This window comes from Dendrobates tinctorius, unplaced genomic scaffold (assembly GCF_039654945.1).
Source record: "Dendrobates tinctorius isolate UK_male_01 unplaced genomic scaffold, ASM3965494v1 ptg000240l, whole genome shotgun sequence".
Taxonomy (NCBI): Eukaryota; Metazoa; Chordata; class Amphibia; order Anura; family Dendrobatidae; genus Dendrobates; species Dendrobates tinctorius.
In genome coordinates this window covers 8,808,986-8,825,231 of record NW_027361907.1, presented here as the reverse complement: position 1 = coordinate 8,825,231, position 16,246 = coordinate 8,808,986, and the positions used below count along the sequence as shown (strand labels likewise).

Below are 16,246 nucleotides of genomic sequence, written 5' to 3'. Positions count from 1 at the left end.
TGCACTAGATCTTTGGTGCCGGAATGGAGGGAGACTGCTGTTATTTATTCGTGAATTGTTTTGGAATTTTTTTTTAAAAACAAAAGTCGAAAAACCCTTTTAAACTTCGTAACATCCTTTTATTTTGTACATTCATTTCTGTCAAACATGGGACACGGTGTATATGGAAGCAAATGCTGTGAACTCTTGTCGAAAATATTTCTTTGTATTTACATAAAATAACCCAAACAAGCCAGAATCTGGGGATTAGGACAGTCCGCCATCACCACTTGTCACATTCGAATTTTCCTCAAAGCGGAAAATACAGAACAAAATGACACAAGGAATCTGTGTAGCACAAGTGAGTCCGCCGCTGAGCCACACCGGGCTCAGAGCACAAACAGCAGCTGCAGCGATGGAAGGCTCGGCCAGGTAACTACACAGGTGACTTGGTCTAGAGGGGAAACAAGCTTACCTTGGAGGAGACGATCCTGTTATCTGGATACCTCTGAGGAATGTAAGCTTCAGTGCCCGGAGGAGGCTCCTTGTGACCAACATAAATAGTGCGATTGTCTACCCAATTCTCTTCTCCAGCGCACTAGAAAACAACAAGGGTTATAGCATATTATTATCATTATTATAAAGATGCTGTCAATTATTCTATAAGAACTTGAGAAGACACACCGTGAGAAAAGCTAATTAGAGAATATTATAAAAAAAAAGGGGGAAGTGGCTTCTGCAGTTTCTAACACTTAGGTTGTGTGCACACATTGCGGTTTTTTTTGCTCAGTTTTATCACAAAACCTGAAGGATTTTCTAGTCCCAGCAAAGTGAATGAGAATCCTGAAGTTTCGTACACACGTTGCTTATTTTTGACTTGCAGATATAAATCTGCTGCATGTCAGATTTCTCCCATATTCATGAGCGGGGAAAAATCTGCACCAAAAACGCAAGTAAAAAAAAAAGCGGTAATAACACATTTTTTTACGCTGCGTTTTTCCTGCCAAGAGATGCAGAAATAGGACTGCTAAATGTATACACATTCAGCACTTACTGCCTAATTTTGCCATTTTTCATGTTTGGTAGTGTCGAGAGACTTCACAGCAATATTCAACTCATCTTTTCGGACCATTCAGATCAGCCACCACTGAGTGGCTCCATATCCTGGGTAATAAGTGTTCTTTACAGGCTATATAAGGTCACATTTCAATTAACCATAGCCGTGATTTGCACAAGCAAAAAAGGCGACAATAATGGCAGTACCCATCGATTCCATTTAGCTATATACAGGTCCCTTAAGCATTTACCAATTGATTTGTTTCATCTGCTCGGCTGGTATACAGGTCAGTGGCCTGATCCGGAGAGCTTTTACTTCAGGTTTAATACCAACTTTGATTTCTCTGCATCTACTGTATGTGTATAAATGCTAATCAGAAGAAAAGCAGTAGCATAAGGCTATGCTGACATGTTGCATTTTGCAGCTTTTTTTATGCAAATTTTCAACTGCATTTCACAGTAAAGTCAGCAAAGTCAATGATTTTTCAGAAATCTCATGCACAGTTTGCTTTTTTTTATCCTAATTGTTTTGTCATAAGAGCTTGTTTTTTGCAAAATGCAACATGTTACTTCTTTCAGTGTTTTTTAATGAAATGTGTTAACATAGCTTTTTTCACAAAGCATAGTATGCCGTGACTGATACACAGTCTCGCAAATTCTGTACAACCTTCATATCAGACATAAAGGGAAAATTTCTGGAGCAGGTGACCAGCACCTGCTTCTGGGGTTTGTACAGAGGGGAAATAATGCAACACGTGGAAATTTCATATCTATATATATATATATAAAGCTGAGTGTATGTATGTATGTATCAAGCCATGCCCACTCCATATAGCCACACTCCACACGCAAAGCCCCGTCCACACGGCCCACGATATTAGTGTCAGGAACACCGCACTGCACTTGATCACTGAGCCAGTGCGCGTGTCCGGAGTACAAAGACTGTGCACAAAGATACCTGCGGAGCGGGCAGCAGTGGTGACAATGCATGCTCCAGGACCTGAAGCACATGACTGCTGGGGGCGTGGCCTAAGCTCCACAGCACTAGGAGCTGCAGGGTAACTCCTAGAAAGGTAACTACAGGACAAAGTTACCAAGGGGCATAGACAGACAGAAACCAGATCAAGCCGAGGTCAAAGCACGAGATAGCAATACAGTACCAAAGGGCTTAGACAGAATGGATAGTCAGGACGTAGCAATAGATCAGAAAACCAGAACGAGCATTAGACAGTACAATAGGGGTAAACTGTAATGGAGTAACGATAGCCAAGCCAGGAGGTCAGAACCAGAAAAGACAATAGTAGCAAAACGAGAGACGGAGTACAGAGTGAAGGAACAAGCCGGGTCATACACGGGAAGCAAATAAACAACGCAGAGTACACGCACACCAGGGGTCAGACACACCAGTATAACTGACAGAGAATGCTAGTTTGGAGTGAGTATAAATACCCCTCCCAGATCCAAAGAGAGGCCGGCAAAAGTTAACCCTGTGAGAACAGGACATTAACCATGTCCCAACCATGACAATTAGCACACACGGGTGGAGACACCTTCACCTTGATAGCCACTCTGCAAAACTCACGGGCTGCAACGTCCCAGCCACTGCGAGCTACAATCAGCGCCGCCGCCTTCAGAGTATCGGTGCGCAGCAGGCACAGGCCACATCTAGCTCTGTTGTGTCTAGAATGGGGTTGCTCCTCTGAGGCATAATGTCAAGGGAAAGGGAGGAGCCTCATGGATTACACCGCTGTGCTCGTAACAGGAAGTTGATGTGCACGTGTGAGGAGAAGAGAGGAGTGAGGTGAAAATGAGAGGAGTGAAGGGAAAATGAGAGGAGTGAGGGGATTGAGGGGAAAATTAAACAAGTGAGGGGAAAATAGTGGAGTGAGGGGAAAATGAGAGGTGTGAGTGGAAAATGAGAGGAGTGAGGGTAAAATAGTGGAGTGACTGGAAAATGACAGGTGTGAGGTCAAAATGATAGGTGTTAAGGGGGAAAATGAGAGGAGTGAGGGGAAAATGAGAGATGTAAGGGGGGAAAATGAGAGGCGTGATGGGAAAATGAGAAAAGAGAGGTGCTGCTGCAGTATGAGGCTGTGTATAGTGAAGAGTGAGGTGCCAAAACCACGAGTGGAAGAAAAATACAGAAGTGGTGACGTGTTTCTAACATACTTTTCCTCTGCTTGTTTTACTGCAAGTTTTAGCTTACAAATACTGAGGTAAAAATACTGACCAAATATTGTGTGAACGAGGTCTAAAGGAGAAAATTGTGTGAGGTGGGAAATGAGAGGAGTGAGGGGAAAAATAAGAGGTGTGAGGGGGGAAAATGAGAGGAGGGGGGAAAATGAGAGGAGTGAGGGGGGAAAACGAGATAAGTGAGGTGCTGCTGCAGTAGGAGGCTGTGTATAGAGGAGAGTGAGGCGTTGCTGGTGGAGGCTGTGTATAAGGCCACATTCACACGTTCATTATTTGGTCAGTATTTTACCTTGGTATTTATAAGCCAAAACCACGAGTAGAAGTAAAATACAGACGTGCTGACGTGTTTCTAATATACTTTTCCTCTGATTGTTTTACTCCAAGTTGTAGCTTACAAATACAGAGGTAAAAATACTGACCAAATAATGTGTGAATGAGGTCTAAAGGAGAAAAGTGTGGTGCTGCACAAGAAGTAGGCTGTGTATATGATGCGCTTTATTGCAATTAGTGCAATTTCTCTCGGGATCAAGTATTTCCAATTGTATATAGAAGAGGCGTGTGAGGTGCTGCCGGAGGAGGTGACTATAAAGGAGAAAAGCTCTGCTGCAGAAAAATGCTGTGTACAGTATAAAGGAGGAGCGTGAGGTGCAGGAGGAGGCTGTGTAAAAAGAAGGAGCATGAGGTGCAGGAGGAACAAGGCACCTTAACTGCCCGTTAAAAGTCGTATTGGCAGTCGTTAAGGGGTTAATATTGTGTTAAAAAAAACTTTTGCTTCACAAAAATGTTGTTTATCAAAAGGCTCTTGAATGAGTTGAAAATAAAATAGTATCAACACTTGGGTAATCGTTTAGTTAATTGGTGTTACAAATCTATAGTGTTGAATATATGATGTGAAATGTTTTTATGTGCAATATAATCATTATAATTTGTTATAACTAACCACAGTTGGTTACTATGCCCAGGCAACGCCGGGCTCTTCAGCTAGTAGAGAATAAAAAGAAAGATTGATGGGATGCTGCTGGGCCGCCACCTACATAAAATGACTGACGGCTGGACATTCATTCACTAGACAGCCATCTCTCCTGACTCCTCTCCATACTAGGGAGGACTTGGCCCACCATTCATGTGTGTTGATTGTGGAGAGAGAAGAAAGACTCTGCCTGACACAAAAAGAAAAACTACAGGATCAGGTGATAGTATTCCCACTGCCCGATGCTTCCCCTGACATTATAGTTTTTGGGGAAAGGCAGCAGACTTCAGTAGAAAGCAGACGGCCAGCCGAGATAAGAGGGTTTTAGCCTACTTTCAAATAGAGTGTCTGGGGCCTTTATACCAGTGTTCAAGCTTACAGCCCAACTCTTAATAAACCCATTGTACTCTAATAGCCACTCTACCACTTAGGCCTCATTCACACATCCATGTTTAAACACGTGAAAAAATGGTACCGTTGTCATCAGTGTTCTGAATCAGTGTATCATTAGTGTATGGACTGTGTCCGTTTTTACCATCAGTGTGTGTTCTGTATGTCAATTTCTACCATCAGTGCATCATCAGTGCATTGTCCGTGTGTCTGTTTTTACCATCAGTGTATGGTCCGTGTTTACCATCAGTGTGTCATCAGTGCATTGTCCGTGTGTCCGTGTTTACCATCAGTGTGTCATCAGTGTATTGTCCGTGTGTCCGTGTTTACCATCAGTGTGTCATCAGTGCATTGTCCGTGTTTACCATCAATGTGTCATCAGTGCATTGTCCGTGTTTACCATCAGTGTGTCATCAGTGCATTGTCCGTGTGTCCCATCAGTGTGTCATCAGTGCATTGTCCGTGTGTCCGTGTTTACCATCAGTGTGGCATCAGTGTATGGTCCGTGTTTACCATCAGTGTGGCATCAGTGCATTGTCCGTGTGTCTGTTTTTACCATCAGTGTGGCATCAGTGTACGGTCCGTGTGTCCGTGTTTACCATCAGTGTGTCATCAGTGCATTGTCCGTGTCTCTGTTTTTACCATCAGTGTGGCATCAGTGTATGGTCCGTGTGTCCGTGTTTACCATTAGTGTGTCATCAGTGCAATGTCCGCGTGTCCTTTTATACCATCAGTGTGTCATCAGCGTATGGTCCGTGTGTCCATTTCTACCAACATTATGTCATCAGTGTATGGCCCGTGAGTCCATATCTACCATCAGTGAGACATCAGTGTACGGTCCGTGTGTCTGTTTTACCATTAGTGTGTTATCAGTGCATTGTCCGTGTGCTCATTTTTACCATCCGTGTGTCATCTGAGTATGGTCTGTGTGTCCGTTTTTACTATCGGTGTGTCATCAATGTATGGTTCGTATGTCTGTTTTACCATCAGTGTGTCATCAGTGTATGGACTGTGTGCCCACTTCTACCATCATTGTGTCATCAGTGTATAGACTGTGTGCCCATTTTTACCATCAGTGTGTCATCAGTGTACGGTCTGTGTGTCCTTTTATACCATCAGTGTGTCATCAGTGTACGGTCCGTGTGTCCTTTTATACCATCAGTGTGTCATCAGTGTACGGTCCGTGTGTCCTTTTATACCATCAGTATGTCAACAGTGTACGGTCCGTGTGTCCTTTTATACCATCTGTGTGTCATCAGTGTACGGTCTGTGTGTCCTTTTATACCATCAGTGTGTCATCGGTGTACGGTCCGTGTGTCGTTTTATACCATCAGTGTGTCATCAGTGTATGGTCCGTGTGTCCTTTTATACCATCAGTGTATGGACTGTGTGCCCATTCTTACCATCACCATCAGTGTGTCATCAGTGTACGGTCTATGTGTCCTTTTATACCATCAGTGTGTCATCAGTGTACGGTCCGTGTGTCCTTTTATACCATTAGTGTGTCATCAGTGTATGGACTGTGTGCCCATTCTTACCATCACCATCAGTGTGTCATCAGTGTACGGTCTATGTGTCCTTTTATACCATCAGTGTGTCATCAGTGTATGGTCCGTGTGTCCTTTTATACCATCAGTGTGTCATCAGTGTATGGACTGTGTGCCCATTCTTACCATCACCATCAGTGTGTCATCAGTGTACGGTCTATGTGTCCTTTTATACCATCAGTGTGTCATCAGTGTACGGTCCGTGTGTCCTTTTATACCATCAGTGTGTCATCAGTGTACGGTCTGTGTGCCCATTTCTACCATCAGTGTGTCATCAGTGTATGGACTGTGTGCCCATTTCTACCATCATTGTGTCATCAATGTATAGACTGTGTGCCCATTTTTACCATCACCATCAGTGTGTCATCAGTGTATGGTCTGTGTGTCCTTTTATACCATCAGTGTGTCATCAGTGTATGGTCTGTGTGTCCTTTTATACCATCAGTGTGTCATCAGTGTATGGTCTGTGTGTCCTTTTATACCATCACTGTGTCATCAGTGTATGGTCTGTGTGTCCTTTTATACCATCAGTGTGTCATCAGTGTATGGACTGTGTGTCCTTTTATACCATCAGTGTGTCATCAGTGTACGGTCTGTGTGTCCTTTTATACCATCAGTGTGTCATCAGTGTATGGTCTGTGTGTCCTTTTATACCATCAGTGTGTCATCAGTGTATGGTCTGTGTGTCCTTTTATACCATCAGTGTGTCATCAGTGCACGGTCTGTGTGTCCTTTTATACCATCAGTGTGTCATCAGTGTATGGTCTGTGTGTCCTTTTATACCATCAGTGTGTCATCAGTGTATGGACTGTGTGTCCTTTTATACCATCAGTGTGTCATCAGTGTATGGACTGTGTGTCCTTTTATACCATCAGTGTGTCATCAGTGTATGGTCTGTGTGTCCTTTTATACCATCACTGTGTCATCAGTGTATGGTCTGTGTGTCCTTTTATACCATCACTGTGTCATCAGTGTACGGTCTGTGTGTCCTTTTATACCATCAGTGTGTCATCAGTGTACGGTCTGTGTGTCCTTTTATACCATCAGTGTGTCATCAGTGTATGGTCTGTGTGTCCTTTTATACCATCAGTGTGTCATCAGTGTACGGTCTGTGTGTCCTTTTATACCATCAGTGTGTCATCAGTGTATGGTCTGTGTGTCCTTTTATACCATCAGTGTGTCATCAGTGTACGGTCTGTGTGTCCTTTTATACCATCAGTGTGTCATCAGTGTATGGACTGTGTGTCCTTTTATACCATCAGTGTGTCATCAGTGTATGGACTGTGTGTCCTTTTATACCATCAGTGTGTCATCAGTGTATGGTCTGTGTGTCCTTTTATACCATCACTGTGTCATCAGTGTATGGTCTGTGTGTCCTTTTATACCATCACTGTGTCATCAGTGTATGGTCTGTGTGTCCTTTTATACCATCAGTGTGTCATCAGTGTACGGTCTGTGTGTCCTTTTATTCCATCAGTGTGTCATCAGTGTATGGTCTGTGTGTCCTTTTATACCATCAGTGTGTCATCAGTGTACGGTCTGTGTGTCCTTTTATACCATCAGTGTGTCATCAGTGTATGGTCTGTGTGTCCTTTTATACCATCACTGTGTCATCAGTGTACGGTCTGTGTGTCCTTTTATACCATCAGTGTGTCATCAGTGTATGGTCTGTGTGTCCTTTTATACCATCAGTGTGTCATCAGTGTTTTTTCACAGATGGATAAGTAAATACATAAATGACAAAGCTTCTCTTATACTTTGCAATGTTACATACGTACAGTACACTGATGTCATCTGTGTGCTGTACGTTTTTTTTGCTGAAAAAATTGGACATGTATCCATACACATAATCTGAGAAAAAAACAATGACATATGAATAGCTCCATAGATTATAATGGGCATGTGTTGTATCAGTAAAAAAAGTCTCGAACACGTACGTGTAACACAGACGTGTGAATGAGGCCTGACTTCCATAGCAGTCCCAAGAAGCTCAAGACTTCAAGGCACCGTGACATTCCATTATGTAACTCAGACTGGAGACACGAGGGAGAAAATGTCATCCCTGGTTTACTCTACAACATTTTGGGAAGAAATCTAGCAATTGTTATTTCGATTACATTTTCCGGTGTCTCACTGACTTCACCTTTATCAGACGACTGTGAGAAATAAAAGTACATGCAGTGTAAACCTGCACTGTTGTTTTATAAGGAATATGTTGAAAAAAACAAGAACAGAGCATTCTAAAAAAAATAAAAAAAAATAAAAATAAAGTACCAATAACAAGAATATCCAGAAGATTGGTGCGGTTTATCGTTATCTACAGCCTTATATAAGAGATATCAGACCCATCCAGGGTATAAAATGAATCCTATGAATAATTGAAATGTACCTTTGTAAAAATGCATTATGTTAATGTACAGTCTACAATGGCACGACGGACAAAAAGGGCAAAGTTACCTGCTCTGTTAACAAGTGATGTAAGCAGTGCCCGCCGCTTCCCATTACGGTATAACATCTTGTTAGTGTACCATAACAATTGGAAGGAGAGCAGACACAATGCTCGAATTACCGCGCTCCGACTATCAGGACAGACATGATGGGAGAGCTGACCGTCCTACACATGTAAGCAAGAAATTAATGTTTGCAATAAAACGCTGGCCGGGAGCGAGGCAGAGAGAAAAAGTGCATATCAGTTACCACCATAACCCTCTCCCACATGAGGGCTGATAGGGGCGCACGGCACAACAGCTAGTCCTTCAATTTTTAAAACAAAGGAAAATATTTAAAAGCCATTACAATAATTCCCAAAAGTCACAAATCCCATTTATTACAGAAATGCTATCTGATGAGCCGCTGTCTGACACTGACGAGTCTACACTTACTGGAATGGCTGGGGATAGAATATATTATCATCTCCTTATGAAACTAGTGTTTCACTGAAACAGGTCCCCGGCCACTGATTGCTGTCTGGAAACTGGTTAAGGGCAGCTTCACACGTCCAGATCATTCCGGTACCGGAGCCATCCGTGTGCATACGTATGCCATCCGTGTGCTATCCGTATGTCCGTGTGTACCATCCGTGTGCTATCCGTATGTCCGTGTGTACCATCCGTGTGCTGTCCGTGTTTTTGAAAAATTAGTTTCAATGTTAACCCTTTGACTTTTAAAAACGCACCCGGATCGCAAACGGACAGCACACGGACAGCATCCGTGTGCGGTACGTGTTTATACGGACCCATTGACTTGTATGGGTCCGTGTGATCCGTGCTGTTGCACAAAAACGGACATGTCAGCGTGTTTTGCACACAGACACACAGTCCGTGAAAACACGCTGACATCTGCATAGACACATTCATTCGAATGTGTCTACGTGTGTCAGTGTCTCCGGTACGTGAGAAAACTGTCACTACACGTACCGGAGACACTGACGTGTGAAACTGCCCTAAGGCTGAATTCAGACATCCATGTTTAACGGTCCATATGTGACTGTAATTCCCAGACCGATCGCGGGTGTCCTGACCTGAACTACCATCCTCACAGGATATAGGTGACCCTTAGTTTGGGTTTGGAGACCCCTGGTCAGTCTGGGCATTGTGATCCAAGAAACATGGACGCCTGAATTCAGCTTAAGGCATGTTCACACACTGTGTTTTAACAACGCAGAATTCTACTGTAGAGGCAAAGTGAAGGCGATTTCTGAAATCTCAGGCACATGTTGCTTATTTTATCCTTGCAGATGTGAAGCAGTTTCATATCGATTTTTTTTTTTTTAGTGTTTTTCACCCTTTTAAACAAATGGGAAAAAAGCGGAAAAAATTTACATATTTTCGGCAGTGTTTTTTCCTGCTGCAAATACTGAACATGTGCACGTATCCTAAGAAGTATATACTCCTAATTGGATGTCACTTATTGGTTATTCGTTACATTAAATAATTGCAGATATACAAATAAAATGTAATATTACAAATAAGGAACTTTACTAACCGTAGGTCTGAATTACTACTTAATGTATTTATATGGAAATAGTCACACATCGATGACACTTAAGAAAGTAACTCCTCGCTACAGTCCACCTCCAATCATAGAAAGCTTCTCATGTGCTTCCATCAGTAGGATCGGGGGTCTGAGATCTTCACTTTCTATCTTATGACATTATTATATAGCTTTGTGGACAGATTCTGTATAACTTGTGTGGTTTTCTTTTAAAGCCTTGTTACTTCTATGCTTAGGAGTCAAGTGGGTGGTCCTACTCAGCGATGGAGAGATATCGCTGTATAGAAAGTCATATGGTCAGAACCACTCACTATTACAACTGACCATAGGACTCCTGAGCATAGGAACAGCAAGGAATTACAAGAACACAACATTTAAAAGCAACCTGTCACCAGGTTTGGCCAATAGAAGATACAGCCACCGCCTTTCAGGGCAGAGAAGTACGCCTGCGGAGGAGCGCGATCCCGGGAGCCTGTGAAGCAAGCAGGAAGGCGGCATCGCAAGAAGGAGGGAGGCGCGGGACCCGGACCTGCGACACCCATCAGACTGGACCACCCTGTAGATGAGTATAATAAAAGGTATTTTTCAGGTTGGATCAGGGGCTTATATGTAGATAATTCCTGAAAGGCGGTGGCCGTAACTCCTATCTGCCAAAACTGCTGAAAGGTTCCTTTAAGCAGAATTACACAACTATTCAGCTCTTGCAAAAACTAAGAGACCACCACATCAAAACCCTGTCATGAGCAGCCCAATCTCCAGACCTGAACCCCATTGAAAACCTCTGGAATGTAATCAAGAGGTTGATGGATAGTCACAAGCCATCACACAAAGAAGAACTGCTTACATTTTTGTGCCAGGAGCAGTGTGAAAGGCTGATGGAAAGCATGCCAAGACGCATGAAAGCTGTGATTAAAAATCATGGTTAGGCTTCTTTTATACTTTCCGTGTTTTCGCTGGCCGTTTTTTTGCGGCTCAAATAGATTTCTATGGGGTCGTAAAATCGGCCTGCAAAAATTAGTACGAGGGCCATGCTCCATATGGCCGTGAGGGCCGTATTTGCAGCCATGAAAAAATATCGAGCAAGCTTGATATTTTTTACGGCATACAGACACGGCCGCAATACATTTCAATGGTACCGCAAAAACAATGGTAGCTTGTTTTTGCGGTACCCCGTATCTGAGGACGCAAAAACGGGCCGCAAAAAACCCGGTAAGTGTAAAAGAACCCTAATTCCATAAAATATTGATTTCAGAACTCTTCCTGAGTTAAAACATTAGTATTGTTGTTTCTAAATGATTATGAACTTGTTTTCTATGCATTATTTGAGGTCTGGGAGCACTTTTTTTTTTTTTTTTAAATTTTGACCGTTTTTCCTTGTCAGAAAAAAAATATAAAATTTATTGCTTGGAAATTCGGAGACATGTTGTCAGAAGTTTATAGACTAAAAGAACAATTTACATTTTACTCAAAAATACAGCTCTGGCAAAAATTAAGAGACCACCACATCAAAACTCTGTCATGGGCAGCCTATTCTCCAGATCTGAACCCCACTGAGCCCATTGAAAACCTCTGGAAAGTAATCAAAAGGATGATGGATAGTCACAAGCCATCAAACAAAGAAGAACTGCTTAAATTTTTGCACCAGAAGCAGTGTGAAAGACTGGTGGAAAGCATGCCAGGACGCATGAAAGCTGTGAATAAAAATCATCGTTATTCCACAAAATATTGATTTGAGAACTCTTCCTGAGTTAAAACATTCTATTGTTGTTTCTAAATGATTATGAACTTGTTTTATTTGCATTATTTGAGGTCTGAAAGCACTGGGTTTTTTTTGGTTGTTTTTTTTTAATTTTGACCATTTTTCTTTGTCAGAAAAAAATACTAAATTTATTGCTTGGAAATTTGGAGACATGTCAGAAATTTATAGACTGAATGAAAAATGTTCATTTTACTCAAAGTTATACCTATAAAGAGAAAAATCAGACAAACTGAACATTTGAAAGTGGTCTCTTAATTTTTTCCAGAGCTGTATATCCTCCTGCGCAGCTCCTTCTATTCTGCAGAACAGACCACATATTCGGCATGACACAAGGAGTGCTACAGACGCACCATGGACTGTAATTCAAGGCTGTGGGTTACGTTCTTCTATCTTTTATGAAGTCAGGAGGATCAGACAGGAATCAGTGTTACTATGTGATCTAAACAACTAAGCAAAACTTCTGATATGTCAGAATTAGAGATGAGTAAAAGAATTAGTAGGACCCTGGTCAGTAATCCACTTTGGTACTCCATAGGGGCCGAACCAAGTTTGGCACTTGAATGCTGGGACCTGAGGGGCATCTAGCAAGTACTAAGTGTCATGACTAGGGTAGTACAAACCCTTTTGCTCATCTCTAGCCTCAATGTTTTCTCTAACCACAGGTGGGGATGTTGGACAGATGTTCACTGCAGTCACACACTTCCTATAAATTGATGTGAATCCTACGCAGAATGTTAGCCCGCTCGTCTACGCTCAGAGACACAGCAGGTTCTCATGCATGAACTGCTCATTTCAGTTCCACTACACTTCAGCTTATAGACAGATGCCATTCGCCTTAAGACTCATTAGGCAGCCGACACTGACAGAACGGATCGGAGACGTCTAAGGACAGTTGGGCTGCCTGTACCTGTCTGGAATTAGCAGACAAATCTCTTATACGAATAGCCAGCCAGCTAAAGAGTGCTTTACTACATGCGAATAAACCCAGTCTCTTTCTTAGGGTACGCTCACATTGGCATAGCTTCTCCCCTGCAAGAGAATCAGGCTGATTATGATAATGACTCTCGGCTGAAACGCTGTCAGAGCGTGATCAGAATGTGATCGGAGTGTGATCCGATTCTCTCTCATCACAGGTGTGGAGAGGATGGAGAACGTAATTTCTCCATCTTCTCCATTGTCTCTGTGCACATCTGATAACATCCGAGTGCAGTCTGATGTTTCACACGCAGCCATAGACTTGTCAGAGCTGCTTACAGAATGCTGCGATAGGTTTCTCATACCGAATCGGCATGCGACAAAAGCAGCTCAGCACTCTCCCATAGTATAACACTGGGCCGAGTGCTATCCAAAAAGAACACAAGAGAGCACCCATCCGTGTTATTCCCTTATCGTGGAATCACGGACAATAAAATTAATTGAGGTCACAAAGTCCTAGATATTGCGATTGGAGTTGATTCTGTTCATTTGGAGAAGTTTTGGGAGGTCATCCACTACCAGAACGATTTACCTGCTGTTTTGTCAGAACTGGTATTTTATATGCCAAGAAAAAAAACAACAACAAAAAAAACAGTAAATTGAACCAATTTTATTAAAGGGAATCTGTCACCAGTTTGTTTCTACCTAACCTGAGAGCAACATGATGTACGGGCAGAGACCCTGATTACAGTGATATGTCACTTCCAAAGACCATACTGAGGACCAGGGGGCACTCATTACGGGTGAAAGAAACTTGATTCTGACTGTTAAATAGGAAAGGGTTCTTTACAGTTAGAGTAGTCAGACTGTGGAATTCCCTACCTTAAGAAGTAGTAATGGCAGACACTATAACAGCTTTTAAAAAAGTGCTGGCCGAGCTCCTTGATACAAATAACATTGCGGGTTATAGATAAATTAGTGACGAGATGTAGATTGGTGGAGAAAGGTTGAACTTGATGGACCTAGGTCTTTTTTCAACCTATGTAGTTATGTAACTACCGTATTTTTCGGACTATAAGACAGCCTCTTTACCCCAAAAATTTGGTGGAAAATGGGGGTGCGTCTTATAGTCGGAATATACTTACAATTTGTGTGGCGGCAGCAGGAGTTGGGCGATTCTGCGGCGGTCCAACGCTGCAGGGCGATGATCACACTCCTTTCCCAGTTTGGTGCGGCAGTATTCAGCAGTGCTCTGTGGTGTGGGGACTCCGACGACATTTTCTGAAAGCCCGGAGCCCCCGCACTTCCATACTGCAATGGATGGCCTCCGGGAAAACGGCTGCCGGAAGCTGCACATGCGCACATTGAGATCTCGGCAACAAGATCTCATCCCGAGATCTTGGGAGACAAGATCTCGGTGCAGAGATCTCAACCTAAGCATGCGCCGCGCCCATTTTCCCGTTCCTGGAGGCCACCGCATTGCAGCAAAGGATGTGTGGGGGCTCCAGGATTTCACAAAATGTTGGCGGAGCCACCGTATCACTGAAGACCGCCGAACCTGACGCACCAGCCTGGGATGGGATTTCCTGGAGGCCACCGCATCACAGCAATGGATGTGCGAGGGCACGCACCAGTCTGGGATGGGAGTCATATCATTGCCGGACCACCGAACACCCCTGTGACTACGCTCCACCAGCGCTGCCGATATCCCCCGGTAAGCTGAATTCAGACTGTAAGACGGAAGGCCATTTGACACATTATTTTTTTCCTATTTTCCTTCTGAAAATATGGGGTTTCTCTTATGGTCCAGTGCATTTTATAGTCTGAAAAATACGGTATGTAAAATTGGCCCAAATGAGAAGAATTAATATGAACCGAGAACTCCCACCCGCTGTAGTCACTGCCTGCCCTCCAGTCTCATCTCCTGCCCAGTTCTCTCATCAGTATATGAGCGCACACCCGACCAGTGGCGGCTGGGGAAATGGACAGACACACACCCAGATGGACCAGCTCTCACCGTGCAGCCAATAGCAGCTATTTTTACTGTGTGACGAGTGGCATTAGCACGAAGCACTGTGGTGTGATTCAAACCACATTTTGTTACTCAAGGTTGTACACTCACACCTATTCAAAGCAGTTAAAACTGGTTGGAATCACTGACTGGTAACCAACTTACGATTTTACTTAAAAAAAATGCTTTGTCCCAATTAATTTGCACAGCACTGTATTTCAAGTGTTTATTTCTGTTAATGTTGATGACTATGGCTTACAGTCAATGAAAACCCCAAAGTCATTATCTCAGTAAATTAGAATACTTTATAACACCAGCTTGAAAAATGATTTTAAAATCTGAAATGTCGGCCTACTGAAATGTATGTTCAGTAAATGCACTCAATACTTGGTCGGGGCTCCATTGGCATCAGTTACTGCATCAATGCGGCGTGGCATGGAGGCGATTAGCCTGTGGCACTGCTGAGGTGTTATGGAAGCCCAGGTTGCTTTGATAGCAGCCTTCAGCTCATCGGCATTGTTGGGTCTGGTGTCTCATTCGGACATGCCGAGTATTGTACATGTGTACATTATTATAATACCACATTGTAATTTTGGAAATACTTATTTTAATAAACCACAGGAAAGCTCGGGTAATTCCACTAACAACTAAAGCAAATTTATGTATCTGCTGTTTGCCAATATAAATTATCTGAAAACCAAAGGTTTACTTTGACAATTTATAACAATTAGGTATTCTATCATATTTACCTCTCTGATACTAAAATGTAATGTCATTCATGTCTGCCAGCTGATCTATGCATAATCTTTTAAAAACAAAAAGTGTGTGCAGGAAAGTCATCATTGCAGCATAGGAGGAAATCAATATGATGCGCTTTAAAGGATGAAATCACAAATAGCTGTCATTTCTTATGCTGATCTGGCAGGGGACGGGCTTGTAACTATTGTCTATTCTATTTAAAATGACAGAAGCTAATATACAGAACAAATGCTGCATACGACATTTATTCTTGGTATCTGATGATTTATGCAATTATTGTTATTCTGTAATGTCTTTTAATGTCAGTACAGCTAACATCCTACTACACAAGACCGCCATTCTCTGACCCTTCTCTGCTTTCTGGATCTTCAGAGTGATGTCAATTGCAAAAATAGGACAATGACAGAAAACAATTAGGTTAGCCAAGCAATGTTCTACACTCAATATAATAAAACCAATTTTATTTTTATGTTTATTCCTCTTATCTTCAAAAATTCCACCCGCAATTCATGTACTTTATGTATACTGATGTGTATTTGATTAAAGACACTCCAAAATGAATTATGGGGTTAAGTCAAAAGTGCTTTGAGTCAGCCAATCATATATCTCCAAACTTTCCAAATGCTAGCATACCACATTGGGGTTGCCAGGACTTTGATATTGATAGTCTCTCC

At 42.6% G+C, this 16,246-nt stretch overlaps 1 protein-coding gene across 5 annotated transcripts in view; it reads right to left on the bottom strand.

Moving 5' to 3' along the window:
• Positions 1-16,246, bottom strand: part of ATP11A (ATPase phospholipid transporting 11A) — a 233,645-nt gene that overhangs the window by 141,242 nt on the left and 76,157 nt on the right. For all 5 annotated transcript variants that reach the window (XM_073556848.1, XM_073556851.1, XM_073556849.1 and 2 more), the window contains exon 2: positions 455-577. In XM_073556848.1, the coding sequence (XP_073412949.1) occupies positions 455-577 (123 nt within the window). The remainder of the gene's footprint in view (positions 1-454; positions 578-16,246) is intronic.